This window comes from Pristis pectinata, chromosome 8 (genome assembly GCF_009764475.1).
Source record: "Pristis pectinata isolate sPriPec2 chromosome 8, sPriPec2.1.pri, whole genome shotgun sequence".
Lineage (NCBI taxonomy): Eukaryota > Metazoa > Chordata > Chondrichthyes > Rhinopristiformes > Pristidae > Pristis > Pristis pectinata.
The window spans coordinates 26,302,265-26,318,180 of record NC_067412.1 but is presented as its reverse complement, the minus strand read 5'-3'; the positions used below and the strand labels follow the sequence as shown (position 1 = coordinate 26,318,180).

General features: G+C 36.1%; 1 protein-coding gene across 1 annotated transcript in view; it reads right to left on the bottom strand.

The window, feature by feature from the left end:
* Positions 1-1,110: 1,110 nt before the first annotated feature.
* The window catches only part of foxk1 (forkhead box K1), an 84,631-nt gene continuing 69,825 nt past the window's right edge, over positions 1,111-15,916 (bottom strand). The window contains 3 exon segments of the mRNA XM_052021963.1: positions 1,111-9,557; positions 10,937-11,164; positions 14,896-15,165. Of these exon segments, the coding sequence (XP_051877923.1) occupies positions 9,346-9,557; positions 10,937-11,164; positions 14,896-15,165 (710 nt within the window). The 3' untranslated portion in view covers positions 1,111-9,345.

Below are 15,916 nucleotides of genomic sequence, written 5' to 3'. Positions count from 1 at the left end.
CTTTTTAAAAAATATATAAAAACTAACTTTCAGCACAGTTTAAAACCTGCAAAATATTTTATTCAGCACTTAAAAGCAAAATTCTGCAGATGCTGGAAATCAATAATGAAACTGTAAATGCTGTTGCATTTCCAGCATCTTGTGTTCTATTTTGTTTAACATTCTTCATACCAGTCTATCAATACAAACAATTCCCCATGGTTATATAGTTTTGGTTAGAAACCTGCAAAAGTTGTATCTAAATGAGTAATTTCTCTTTCTACTTTCTAAATGTTATATTAATTATTGCACATTTCCAAGTTTCATTTTGTCATTTTATTTCATTCTGATTGAGCTTGACCATAGGCTTTCAACTGATTAAAACATTTCCCAACAGTGAGGAAAAGATAGTAATGCACTGCTGTCTTTAAATGACATGAGATACACTGTTGTCATTTTGGGATAATGTGGAGATGTGAAAAGGTGAGAAAAAACCATCACAAGATTCTAAAGACTGTAAGACAACAAAGAAAACCAGCCAATTTCGCAAATAATTTCCAGGAAGGAATTGAAGCAAAGGCCAAAGCAAGAAGTCCCAATTCTCAATCCATGGTTGAGCCATGTGAAGTTCTACTCTGCCTGAATTCACTTGATAACTTATCATTAGAAAGCATTAAGGAGCTAAAAACAGTTGATTGTAGAGGTGCATAACTACAGAGTAGTTCACTCAACTGCCTCCTCTGCAGATGAGAGAGTAAGGTACTAGGTGAGAAATTAATGTTATTTGGGAGGTAGATATTGCATGTGGTCATTTATTTGTACAGAGTAGTGTACACAAGATGAAGTAGTAATGCACATAGGTGATGCTTGATGTCACTTTTTTGCTTTCAATTTAAAACACAACCCAGAGAACTTCCTCCTTTTTATATCATGAAGTGTGTGCTTGCATACATGCAATGGTATTGGGTCACAAACTGTGGCCTTACAGTAAAATACTTGATAGCAAATCACATGAAGAAAATAATTAGCTCTCTGTTTTAGTCTTCCAGATATTTTGAAATGAAGTTCCATGAGCTCAAACATCTAGGCTTCAAATTCTGAAGAAAACAAATCAGGATGAGGAGAATGTAGTTCATTCACAAAATTGTTAAAACTTTAATACAAATCAGTATGGGTGGCAGTGGGGTGGGGAGGCAGGTGTTTGTGGGGGGGTAGGGTGGAGAGAGAAATATCTTGTCCTATGTCAAAAAATTCAAATACTTTTACATAGTATATCCACATCTTAGATCATATTCTTTTTCATTGGTACATAACATTTACAATTTCTACTACAATGTCGTGCGGCAACTTATTAAAGGATCCTCCAAAGCAGCAGTCAGTTTAAAAAAAACCAAAATGAATGCAAGTTGAATCTCTCCTGAAATTGTAAATAATAAATTTCTTTACATTCCATCACAAATTGTATAGACAGTGACAATAAATTTCACTTGAGTACTTTATTCAGGTGACTGATCTTAAAACTAACCCACCCAGGTATGTCACCAGTTAAATAATTTGCAAACACAGACTTGAGTGACATTGTGTCCTCAGATTGCAATTGTACTCACAATGCTTACTCTCACACACATATAAAGAACTCAGTATTTCTGCACTGTTCATAACTTGTTTATATTGTTTTAAAAATCCAATCAGCTTATCAGAAATGTACACTAAAAGCAGCTGTAAATACAACAAGCAGCAGAATCATGAGAAATCAAAAAGGCTGGAAGCTATTTTCATAGTTTTCTACCCTGCCTTATTCAAACATAATCCAGTTATGCAACTGGATTTTGCAGCAATGCTTGGGGGAAAAAAAATTATTCCATGTCCCTAGTGCCATGTAAAAACAGACTTAACAGGTTTAGCCTCAATGGAAAGTCAGTGACATTTCCTAAAAGTTTTTTTAAAAACAGGTTTCTGCTTTTAATATTTGTGGAAAAATGTCTATTGAAAAATGTCTATTGTGAGAATAATAATTATGACAGTCATGGAAAGTGAGTATTTTGCAGTTACTCTTCCATTTTACACGAACAAAAAAAGTGGAACATTTATTTTCATATTATTGTCCTTCAAAAGTGAAATGAAAATACTTTAATTTTGGATTTTATTTAGAAAAATACTATGAAAGGTTCTTCAAAGAAATCTTTTATCTATAGTTCCACATATTATGGCACAATATTAAATGCTCCAAGGTGACCCACACAGTGAGCAAAACAGTTTAGATTACAACATATTTAATAAACCTATATTTAAATGACCATTTAATAATTACTGTCCAGCAGGTAACTTTTAACCGATTTGGTGTAGGCTGCTTCAGGACTCCTTTGGATGGCAATCTTGTTACCCAGTATTTTTGAAAAATTTATGTCCTTTATGTGCTACAATTAAACAACAATGATCCTAGAATTATGTTACATGATATCAAAGAATGTGCACAGGTTCTTTTGTACAAATGCACCTTTGATTGTTGCTAAATTCCTACCAAATTTTAAAACTACAATATTGTTTTAAAAATAAAACTACAATATGTAGAAAAACTTCAAATACTCTGACTTTATTTCCATTTTAAGTCTCATATACTGATAATAAACCAAATAGTATAGGTTGAGACTGTTGCTCATTTCATTGAAAGGCTTGATAAAATTGCCAATTTAATTGCCTTTCAGACAAGAAGCCAAATATTCTGCTCTACTGGACATTATCTCTTGGTGTTCAAAATTTTAGGGAATCTCTTATCCAACTGTTAAAATGAGTAAAAACGTTTAATACACATTGTTAATACACATTTCCATTGGCATATATATTGTCATAAAGCTTTTTCTTTTAAAAAGTCAAAATTGTCAAGAGGATACTCCTACAAAAAAGAAATTACGTTGATCAGGTTTGAACATGGAGGTTGACAAAAAAGTGCTCTTTCCGCAGCTCCTAAATGCAGCTGCTGTCTGAATTTCCAATATCTTGTTTGCTATCCAAACTAACTTGAAGAGTTATTTTCCTACAAAATTCAAAGAACCAAGCTTGTGGAAACACCCAGTACACCTATTAATACGGCTCTCGTGTCCTCATTTCCAGATATCTCCTCTAAAAAAAAAATTTCTCTCTCCTACTGAAGAAGATCACCTTGATACAAACTCAGATAATTGGGCATCCATTTGTTCAGAAATACTGATAGTCCAGCATCTGGCTCACTCATTAGTCATTAACCAGGGGTCCAAAATGCAAGCAGTATGAATGGCCAGAGCCCAGGATCTGTAGGATGACCAGGGTAAGGATCTCAAACACTAGCAGTCAGGAACTTGGGTAGCTTTATGACTAGAACTGGGGTCCGAAGTGCTAGTATCTTTCCAGCTCCCTTTAAACTCACCAGAAAATTTAATATAATACTGTGTACTATGTTAAAAATGTGATACATATGTGTTTGGATATTATTAGGAGTAACATTCAATAATCTAGAAATTCTGCTAGTCCAAACGTGCCAGATCAGGAGTTTTACTATATCTTTCTAATTTCAGCATGAAATTTTATTGAAATTTGAGAACTTATGCAGTTTTTTAAAAAGGCAGATTTCAATAACTTACTCATTACTCCCTTTGCTTTTTCTCAACATTATAAGGTATTCCTGAGATATTTCATACCATGGTAATGAAATTGTTCACCATCAAGTAGAGGGAAGCCTTCTGCTTATCGGGCTTGCTGGTGATATATGGATAGTGGACACAGTACTAGTAATCATGAATGAACAGAGGCATGATGCATTGTCCAAAGTACTTGACTGCAAAACAGTTATCTTTCACTTATGCATTGGGTCATATTATCCCATCAGATACTAGGAAAAAAGCTAATACCAACAATCAGTATGAAAATGCAGTATTACACAATGCCCTTGCAAAATTGAGTCAGTGCTTGATGAGAAAAAGCACAAAAGACCAATGGCAAACAGATTATTCAAAGTTTACAATTTTGCCCTAGGATAAACTACACATTTCTCTAGGCAGTGATATGTTCACAAATGTTTCTCTACTGTCAAATTTTTATCTTTACTAATTTAAGCACAGTGACACCACTGCATGAGTTGCAATGTTTAGTTATAAAAGCTTTATCAAAAGAAAAAAAAGGCACATTTCTAACATATCTATCACACACACACACACACACACAGTCTTCTGGAATGTGTACTATTTGCTAATGTAACACAACTTCCCAAAAAAAGTCAGTTATTTTAAACTTCATTAAAAAGTATATGGAGGAAATCAGTTAATATTGAAATGATACTTGTCAGGATTTTGCAACTATTTAAAAATCAAATCAATTATTAGATTTCAAGGTCATTTTGACATAATGACCATGAAAATCCACCGGGGACAGAGAAGAGATGACATCCTTGTCAATAATCTCTGGAACTGGCTCCACCGAAGTTTACAGAGCCACAAAGTCTAAGCCTTTAACTGAATATTGAGATATCTACAGCACTCCCCTCCCACAGCCAGAAATATCAGAAACCCCAGGTTGTGGAAGTACAGTGCAGTAATAGAGGGATAAATAATCTTCTTGTATTAATATCTAACATTCAATAATAATAAATTTAGAAAAATTATACTCCAACTATTCCTTCCTCCTGTCATCTTCAGAGGGTTAGGCCTCACCACTCATCACCTCCACTTGTTAGGAGCATACCTAATAAGACAAGGTGTACATCCAATGTACCAAATTCTGACCGAAAGCCAAGGAGTTTTAACACAGGAACTCTACACTGCCATACCTCAACAAATACTTAAGGACAAGACAGTAGCTCTATCACCACAAGAGTAACGAGGAACTGGTACATGGCTGGGCTCTGGCATTATCTAAAGGTTTTAGTAGCAAAGACAAATGACCTTCCTGGAAGAATAGCAACTGTCAGACGGTTGCAAGAATTTAAAATTAGAACTGTTCCTATCATTCTGAATCAAAAACATCAACATCTCTCTCTGGATTAAATTCTATTTCCCTTACAGTGTGTACATCTTGATTCTATGGATTCTTTTAGGTAATCTGTTTAAATGTAAAATATAACCAATTGATGAATAATTGTAATAGGGTACTGTCCCTTCATAAAAGGTAGGGAAACATTATACTGACCTTTTTCTTTCCCAGTTCACCCAAAAATATGTATAGGGATCATCCCACATTAAATTAACTGCTACAAATACTAAAGACCTACATTTTACCTTCAAACTATTCCATTCAAATGTTCTCAAACAAATAATAAGTGCCAAACCTAGATTTTATAATTCATATTATAATATGGAATACAGTTTAAAAATCATTTTCAACAAGCAAAGATCCTGAAAATGTCATGCTTTTGTCTTCTCTACCCTCCACCCTTTGAGATGTATTTGCAGTTCAAGAATTTTGGGACTTACCTTTGCAGCAAGGTTATTAGACATCTTTATTACATTTAAATATTAATGATGTAAAGTTATGACTTAACATTATTTCCAAATAAATCTTGCTTCAGTTACATGTGCTTATGTTTTAGATTGCACTTAAAAAATAAATTTTGGACCTGTTTGAACTGAACTTCATTCAATGTGGGGAAAAACTACTGACAATGGTTATATGGCACTACAATAATAGTGCTGATGTGCTCAGACCATTGGTTATTCTAAGATCAAAAATATGAAACCACCTTCACATTACAACCAGGAGTGGGGCTTTGGAAAATAAAAGCAGTATATTGTGTAGCGAAAAGAAAATAAATGCAATTTCATCAAATCTAGTTGGAGCCAGTCTTTGTCCTTACCACAGAAGATGTGAACAATGCTCAACCTGACTTTCTTTGGCCACTTTTCCTTCATAGTTTTTCACAGCTGCGCCAAACTTAATTTGGAATGTAAACACTGTAAATTAGTTGACTGCAAGAAAAATATGACGTTGAGTCGGAATAACAATGATTGATGTATAAAATGCTGCACCTCAAGATGGGGGCACAATTAATGGCAAAGACAGGGCTACAAGATCAAGATCAGAGCTCTTTTATGATGAGTATCGTATGGGGACTGCAGAGAGTTCTTGTGAATAAACAAAAATAGACACTCAGGAAAAAAATATTTCACTTAACCACTTTTGATTTGCACCTTTTTAAGCAGACAAAGCATTTGTTTCCATCATCTTGTATTATTAAATTCCATTGCATATTAATTTAATCACATATGATAATTTTAATTATCCATATCAATGTTTAAAATTTAATCTGCAGTGCTATATAACATAATGGTTTTTAAATAAAAATAGACCAATAATTATCCCATTTAACAATTTTGATTTTGTATTCTGAAGTTCGAGGAATCCTAGATATAAAAATAACAATGAATATTGAAATTTAAATCCCACTGTTCTCTAATCATAACTTTTCAGTTCAATGTTCTGAATTATCTTCACACTATTACTTAAGCAAGTTAGGACCAGAAGATTTAGATGGAAATTCCAGAATTGAAAGGGTTGGAAGAGTGGGTGTGGAAATGCAACAAGAGCATAACAGATGCTTGTTATAACCTGTCTAGTAAGGTAATAAAAACACCAGGGATGCACAAAATGGAAAAAAAAGGTTTGGAAGAATACAAATTTCATTCCTTTGTTCACATCTCCAACTGTTCTTCTGTGGGATGAATAGCTTTCAGATTTAAAGAGGATAAATCCTTGCAAAAAAGCCTGGCATTTATTTCAAGTTCATCAGATTACATGTACAGTGGAAAACTATTAAAACAAGTATAGCACTTTAATGCAAGGCAAACCTCTATGTACACCTGTAAAACACACAAGAGGTTCTCAATTCTTAAATGACATTTCTGAAGTGAGGTATTACACCTTGCATAACAGATTTCCACTGCATCCATCATATTGCTTTGATAAAATATTGCATCACCACAGAGGCCCTGCAATGCCACTCTTTGCCTAAACCACTTTTTTTCTCATTATACAAGCTTCTGGCCAAAAAGTCAATTATTTTATTTTTTTGAGTATGTCTGCTGGTATCAACTTTGTTGATATGTTTGCATGCTCTTTATTAATGGAGCAGATGGGAAATGATTATCAAATGGACAATGAAAAAGCCTTTTTGAAGAAATGCAATATCCCCACTGGTTCCAAGAAATCCCTAGCTGATGATCACTCAGTGGAGAGTCAGTTAAGATGGTACTGAGAACCCTAAGCCATGGACTGGATGCACACAAAAGCTCTGCAAAAGATCAGAAGGTGCATACCACCTCACAAGCTACCTACCTCCCTGTCCCATAAGCACATTCTGCCCTATCTGTGGAAGAATCTGTGGTTCCCTCATTGGCCTCATTAGCCACCTCAGAGCCCACAAACCAGAGTGGAAGCAAGTCAACCTTGATCCCAAATTGACTGCCTAAGAAGAAGAAATGAAGAAGATGAAAACCAAGTTACTTTGGTTTTAGATTATACTTCAAAATTGACAAAAGACTAGTTTATAAAATTTTTATAAAACTTAATTTCTATAAAATGCAGCTTCATGCCTTTGCTTATGCAGTTTAACAGAGGGATGGTAGGGTACAAATCTTCACGACTCTCAATGTTACTCCAGTCTGCCCAAAACATGAATACTATTTAAGCCTTGTTACTAGACAAGTCTCTGGCAGATTATTTTCTCTTTGTGTATATATTTAAATTTGTTATCCTTTTCCAGGCAACATTACTATTAACTTGCAAATTTGCCCCAGATCTGGTCAAGCAGCAGCACAAAATACATACTGGCTGTGATGTATAAAGTAAGTAAAAACAAAATTGATTTTTTTTTGAAATGCAACATTTAGAAAAGAGTATAAAAGAAATTTGGTGGGAAAATACAATTCACTAACTTAGGTTAATTGATGAGCTAGGCAACACTATTAATGGTTCTGACATAGTACACAAATAATGTTTTCCAAATGCAGACTATACTGTGATCAATTAGGTCCAAACAAATTTGTTGCACCAATTTCAAGTCTTAAGCTATTTGCATATGCTTTTTTTTACAGAACAGAATATTTAATTTTTTTTTGTTTTTACACACAATGGTGCATGTTGAGAGGCCAACTCCATAAAGAATCTGGATCAATTACAGGTGGTTCATTAGATTTGATACAGGGATTAAGTCCAGAATTAATTGAACAAAATAAATAGCTTGATTGTATTTGCTATAATTTGTTGTTACTTTTACAAAAATACTTAATCACTCCTAGATATCTTGTCATTTTTCAGCAGATGTTGCTAGCTTCATTGATAAATTATTCAAAAGTCAATGGCTGACGAAAGGCCTTTTCTCACTGATCCCAATTACAGCACTGATTTTACGACTAAATTACTTCAACAATTAAGATTATGCTTTGCTAGTCATTAGTGGGCTACTACATAGTTTGAAAATATCTTAAAACACCATTGCTAAGTTTGAGAAAGTGATTTAGAAGCAAATGTTTCTATTTCAGAGTTTGGTGCAAGCAAGCACTTAAGATAATTTCAGTGTGGGGAAACAATGTGGTTTGACATCACCAAGACAAGATTATTATCTTTGTGTTAATGACAAAAAGTGCAGGGAACCAGGATCACCTAATACCCTGCCTCCCAAAAATGTAGGCTTTAACAGTAGTGGGAGTTATCCCATTTAAAAATAAATTTCAGTCTTACAGAACCACTGCATTCTATATGCCCAAACAACCATGTTTCTTGGTTAGAATGGATGTGGTCTTCACCAAGTGAGCCACACTGAGGATGCAGTTTTGCAAAGTGCAATGCAAGCAGAACAAACTAGCTGAACTTTGTGGCGCCAGGTGAGAGCATAAAATGTCTCCACGATAACCTGGGGCAGCAATGTTAGACTTCAAACAATTTAATTTTTTTTTGGATAGACCATGTGCACAAGTAAATGGCAATTCAGCAATACTCATAAAAGGTTTGTAGTAATTATTTACGTAAGTCAGCACATGTACAAAGTCCTATTTCCATATCACCAAGTTACATGCTTGGCAATATCCCACTGCTGTATTGAGGAACTCGTTATATGCTTCCCTCCCACCAATCCTGCAGAACATTTTCTTTCAAATTAAGGCCTGTAAAATAACAACAAAGCCAGAATTATGGAAATGGCTGCATTCTCCATCTCAGCCACCCTCAATCTTACAATCAGCTATCTTGCTTCCTCATTTAAAATGCGAGCTTCAGTTCAAGGCAGGCTCATTATTTTTCCCTCTCTCCCATGAGTTTGGCACCTTGGAATTCTGTTTTTTTTCCCTGTGGAACGCCCTAGAACATCCTCGCCATTGTAACTTGTTTCCTTGATTCTGGTTTGCTTTATTCACTAGTACCCTGCATCTGTGGAGTTGATGTGATCACAGCAAGACCAGAGCCTGATCCAGCTGACTCTTCCATCTTAGGTCGCTTCGCCTCAGGCTCGCCTACGGATGAAGCTGAATGTTGCAGTTCTGTGACAAGTTGCTTGCTCACAACTACAGGCGATGAAGATGTAGCCTGTGCAGCCAGGATTTGTAGTGGATTAGTAATGGCTGAGGAAGTGAAGAACATCACAAATAAAAAAATGTTTATTTCACTTTTTTAAAAAAATAAAAGCTACAGGCAGTAACTATAATACAAAACAGAAAATGTTGGAAATACTCAGGAGGTACAGCAGCACTTGTCGAGAGAGAAACATATTTTATGTCAATGACCTACCATCGGAACTATGCTGTAGGGGCCCCATTGATGATGCAGCTGAATATGGATCAGCTTAGAACATAGCCCTGAGTAACTCCAGCTGCAGTGTCCTAGGGTTGACATGGATGCCCTCCAACAAACACAACCATCTTCCTTTATGGCCACAGGTGTGGAGACTTTTAGCTGATTGTCATTTACTTCAATTTTGCTATGACTCCTTGATTCCACACACTATCAAGGACAATCAATCTCCCTTTAATTTTGGAATTCAGCTCATTTGTCCAAGATTGAACCAATGATGTAATATCTGAAAATAAGTGGACCTGTCAGAACCCAAACTGAGCAGCAATATGCAGAGTATGGGCTTGTAAGTGGCACTTGATACCAACATTAGCTATGCCTTCTGTCATTTTCCTGATGAATGATGGTAAGTTGACGGTAAGGTGTTATTTTGCTGAACTGGATTTTCCACTTCAGTGGGTAAATGCCGGTGTTGTTGTGGCATGGGCAGTTTTGGAGGATAATCCTTCAGCATCATAGACAGAATATTATCAGGGTCTGCTACTTTACTGTATCTAATGCACGTAGCTATTTCTTGATATTATGTGAAATAAAGTGAATTGGATCAATAAGAACTTAAATATAGGCAGAGTAAGCCATTAGATCCTGTGAACCTGCTCCACTATTCATTAAGATTCTGCCTGATATATCTCAAATTTTCCACAGTATACACTTATTCCTCAATTCTCTTCAGATCCAGAAATCTATCGATCTGCCACGGAAGGAAAGACAGAATAGACTGGACCTGTATTTCCTCAAATTTAGGACCAGAGAAGATCTCATTGAAACTTAGAAAATTCTTACAGGGTGTGGCAGGTTGGACGCAGGGAGGATGTTTCCCCTGGATGAAGAGTTTGGAGCTGGGGGTTACAATCTCAGAATAATGGGTAGCTCACTTAGCACTGAGATGAGGAGTGATTTCTTCTCAGTGTCCAAACCTACTTAGCCCCTTGGAGCAGGGGTTTCCAAAGATGTATCATTTGAGTGAGGTCACATTTGTTACCCTCTAATCCACAGGACCAACACTCACAACCAGATGTGGCTGTAATCACATTGCCTTGGTCAGCTAATAATGAACACAAAATATTCTTTATATGATATAATATTCTTTATATGATATAATTTTTTTATATATTATATATATAAAACTCAAGTTACTAAAACCACCTACTGTAAGTATTTCCTTGAAGGCTTGTCACAGGAACAGCATGTTTGCCATTCTGAGTTACTGTCTTCACTGGAAGTTGGTGCTGCCCCATGGAAGTCGCTGGTGCTTGTTGCAAGATGGTAACCATCTGTCCAGGTACATGTTGTGACATCTGACTGCTAACTGTCTGAATCACTCGACTGCCAGTAGGTACATTAGTAAAAGTCATAAGGGATTTGTCATCAAGGACTCCTGTAAACACAATTCAAATAGAAAAAATAGTTTCGTCCACAGTCCTCAATGTACATCTTGCATTCACATTATAATGTAAAATTGTGAATTTGGCTATCAGGGAGACTGATTTAATATCAAGTGGATATGGCATAATTACTGATGAATCCAAATGTTAGGGTAAGGGATTGCTTTTGTGATGATGATCCAAATATTGATACTAAGACAGGGGTGGGTATTACATTAGTGAGCGGTCAGTGAAAAGTTGAATATTACAAAGTAATTTGGCAAGGAGTTGTGATGAGGGGTGCGATTATACTAGTAATCATGGACTGAGTAGTTAGGATTGAGAAAGGGTAATGGAAATTGGATTAATAAACTATTAAAGCAGGTGGACAGCAAGTTGAACAGGAAGAAACTTAAATGGATGTACTAGAAAGTAAAGAAGTTACTGAATAGTTGGTAAACTCCATAGTTCGGACATCAGAATATAAAACTAGGGTTACTGTGAACACGCAAGCTAAGAGATTGAAGTAGAGGTTATGGTTTGAAAAATAAAGTTGATTCTGCTAAGGGAAAAAAATACTGAGCAGTGAAGAAATTCTCCATTATGCTACTACATTGAGAAAGAGGGGTTGCAGTATTAAAGGGCAAATAAAGGGGTGGAGATATAATGAAGACTTCAGGAGGTGGCTGCATTGATTCTCCAGCTGAAGCAGGTCTCAAGACTTCTGCAGTTTCAAAAGCCTAGAAGCTAAATGAAGAATGGGTCTAGAAACTGAATTGAATGAAGTGTGAAGAGAATCCCGGTATCAGGTATCTTAAGAAGATGACTAAAGGACCAAGAATCACAGCACCATTTCAGCATTGAAAGGCACCATTAGAACTCTCACCAGCTTCCAACAAAAGTAATCTAGACAGATCCATTCCCTGACTTTCCACAAAACCCTGTAAATTTTCTCCCTAAATTATCCAACTAATTTCCTTTTCAATGCAACAACTTAATCTGTTTCCACCACCTGTGAAGGAAGCGAGGTCTAGACAATGACAGTTAATGCACGTAAAAAGTTTTCTTGGGTCACTCTTTTTTCATTAAACCACTTGATTTAAATGTGCGTTTTCTGGTTCTTGACCATTCCACTAATGAAAAATATCCAATTATTTGCTTTCTCTAAACCTTTCATGAATGTGAACACTTCTGTAAGATCATCTCTTAACCTTCTCTGGTGCAAGATGGAATGTTCGCAGCTTCTCAAGTGTATCTATGGAAGTGAAGTCTCTCATTGCTAGCACTAAACCTATCTGCATCTCTCTAATCCTTTACCCCCTTTCTATAGTGCACTGAACAGAATGGGATGCAATACTCTACTGGCAACCAAACCACTGTTTTGTAGAAATTTCTCTCTTAATTCTTTTTTTAAAAAAAACAGGAATCATATGTTTGCTTAAAAAATATTTTTTTTTAAATGTCTTGTCAACTTTCCAAATTTGTGAAGATACACACAACTGGTCTTTCACTCCATTAGAATTGAACTCTTTATACTCTTATTTTCCCATCAAAATGTATCATTTTGCTGCATTAAATTGCATCACATATTTGGCCACTCAGCCGGTCTACATCCTTTCTTATTACTGTTACTGATCTTAGTGTCCTCCTCAGTGTTTATCTTATTTCAAGGCTTTGTGCCGCTTGTAAATTTTGAATCAGTGCATTGTAAACCAAGCCATTAGGCAAAGTTGGCCCAACAGGAGTGGTGGGATACAATGGATGCTGCAATTTGCTTTGCATCATGGATGATTCTCAGTCAGTGTAACTGATGGTGCCCATCTCCTAACCAGGACCAAATATGTTTAGCTTGTAATGATCAGATGGGATAAAACATTTCCATATTAGTACCAAAAGCAGGTGCACAGCAATGGTTCTAGTTCCAACTCAAATGAAACACCATTTCCTCCAACCCAAATAACCTTCCATTGTGTTCTAATTTTAGGTACACTCTACCACTGCACTTTTTATTCCACTGCCTTCCGATTTCTTGACAAACTTGTTCTGCAGCGTCTGTAAAGTACACCTGAAATAGTGATGCTTTATTTGCAGTTCTCTAGAATCTAGGGAATCTTAGAAATTATAACCAAAGCATCCACTAATTCTGCAGCAACTTCTTAGCATCCAGGCTATTATCTACCTATTCATTTTTCAGGATCTGGCCATTACTGGAAGGGCAAGCATTTGTAGCACATCTCTAATTTGCTTTGAGGTGGTGATGGTGAGCCATGTTCTTGAACCACTGCAGTCCACAAATGTATACTTTATAGAGCCTATGGAGATGAAGGAATGGTGATATATTTCAAAGTCAAGATGCTGTGCAATTTGGAGAGGCACATGCATTTGGTGGTATTCTAGTGTACTTGCTGCCCTTGTCATTGGTGGTAGAGGCCATGGGCTTGGGAGATGCTGTCAGAATAACTAGGCAAGTAACTGCACCATGTTTTTTTGGTTGTTACAGTGTATGATCTACAAAATACATTGCAGCAACCATACACCAGTTGTGAAGGGAATGGATACTTAGGATGGCGAAGGGGGCAGCAATCAAGGGGGCTGCTTTGTTCTAGATGTTGTTAAGCTTCTTGAGTGTTCTTGCAGCTGCACTCATTCAGGCAGATATAGGGAATATGTCTGTCTTTAGTTTGCCTGGTAGTTTTCCTCTAGTAAAATGAACTTAAGTTCTTCCCTTTCTTATGCTCCCAGTTAACTTCTATTTTTGATGTACTACTTCTGCCACGAAGACATTGATTTAACATTGCTGCCATTTCCTTATTCTATGGTGCTAATTCTTTACCTCAAATTTCTAAAGGACCAATGTTTAATTTTGGTATTCTTTTCCCTATTGCATACTTGCAGGAGCTCTTTCAATCCATTTTTATACATTTCACGCATTGCTGGTTTCTAAAATTCTCAAAATTCAGGCATATTAGTATTCTTTACAACTTCACTAAGCTTCTTTCAATCTAACATCATCCTTAACTTCTTTAGTTAACTAAAGATGGATCACTTTTCCATAGAATTCCTTATTTCTTAAATCTGAATGCAGGCACACTCCATTAAAATATATTTGTTTAAAGCCAGTCATGGTTTATCTATTTTCACAGCTTTAATCTCATTTCCCAATCTACTTTAGACAACTCTTACTGCAAATCAATGTAATTACCTTTATTCAAATTTAAGACTTTACTTTTGCTTAAGCTTGTCACTCTCAAGCTGATAACTGGACTGGCCAAACAGATTAAAGGAAGCCCAAAATCATCATGTATAGCAATAGTATCAGCCAGCCAAAGTTAACACCTCACCCCTTCAGCTGACATGATGCAGAGGGACTGCAGGCTGCATTCCTCACTGTAATAATGACAATTGTCAGAGAATTAATTTAGGACAGTCCTTTGGCCTCCCTGCTTTGGTGCGCATTTGCTGTATGCATCATGGATTTCACCTGATTTTATGGGATAATTTCCTCCAATCCAGGCAGAGGAGCTGGGAAATGCAAAATTGGGATATATACTATCACCACTGGCATGATAATGTACCACAACAAATTTTTGAAGTATGGGGATTTTTGAAAAGTAAATGGAGTTTAAAAAATGTAAAAAAAAATGTTTTGTATGAACAGGAACTTTTGGACAAAGGCAAGATTTTTTCAACATATTAAAGGCTGTGTTTTTATAAAGCACAGTTGTAAAGAACCATCAATAATTACCTTTCTGGTCATTGGAACCATCTTGTATAATCTGCCCACTTCCAATATGGCTCTGATTGGTTAGGATATAGCCATTTGAGGAGTTAGCTGATGTTGTTACCACTCTCACCATGGTTACAGTAGGAGCTTGCTGAAGAACATGAATGGCATGTCCAGAAGACTGTTGGGAAGTTATTAGGGAGGCAGGCATATAGGCCACAGATTTTGTTACAACACCAGGTGGTTGGGGGGGAACTGCCATTATAACGGGCTGACCACTAACTGGGGAACCTAAAAAAAAAATCAAGATTCATCAGATTCAATCACAACATCTTCACATGTTAGAGAACAATCAACCTCATGTTAAGCATAAAAATAATTTTCCTTATTGTTTGACGATGCAAAACATTGATCCATATATATTTTTCTCCTCTTCTACTTTCATTTTAATAATGAACCTTTTAATGTTCTCAGAATCAGGTTTATTATCACTGACTTAAATTTCTTCTGCACTACAGAGAGACACACACACACACATAAATGATCAGCATCCAAATATTATCAATTTATTAGATAGGCTGACAAAACCCAGCTCTACTTCATCAAATTCCTTTTGATCCTTTATAGGCTCTATATTATTAGACAGTTCATTCAATATCGCTTCCTGGATAAGCTGGAATTTCTTCCAATAAAACAGTGGATTAATTTGAAATCATCACCTCTGAATCCCAACATGTCCAGCAGACTGTTGGGAAGTTATTAGAGAAGCAGATCTTTAGGCCACAAATTTTGTTACAACACCAGGTGGCTTGGGAGGGGAGGGGCTAACTGGCTATCTCCCAACATAAATTCCTCATCATCCACCATCCTCATCACTGTCTCTGACTGACTGTTAGCAATCTCCACACCCTATTTACATTGAGTTAAGCTATTGGTCAGAAAAAAGCTATACTTATAAGAACTGTATCCACGTGTCAGATCAGTCAAGAAACTGGAATGACAACTCCAAGGGGCTAAATAGGTCAAATGCCACTGGTAGGAC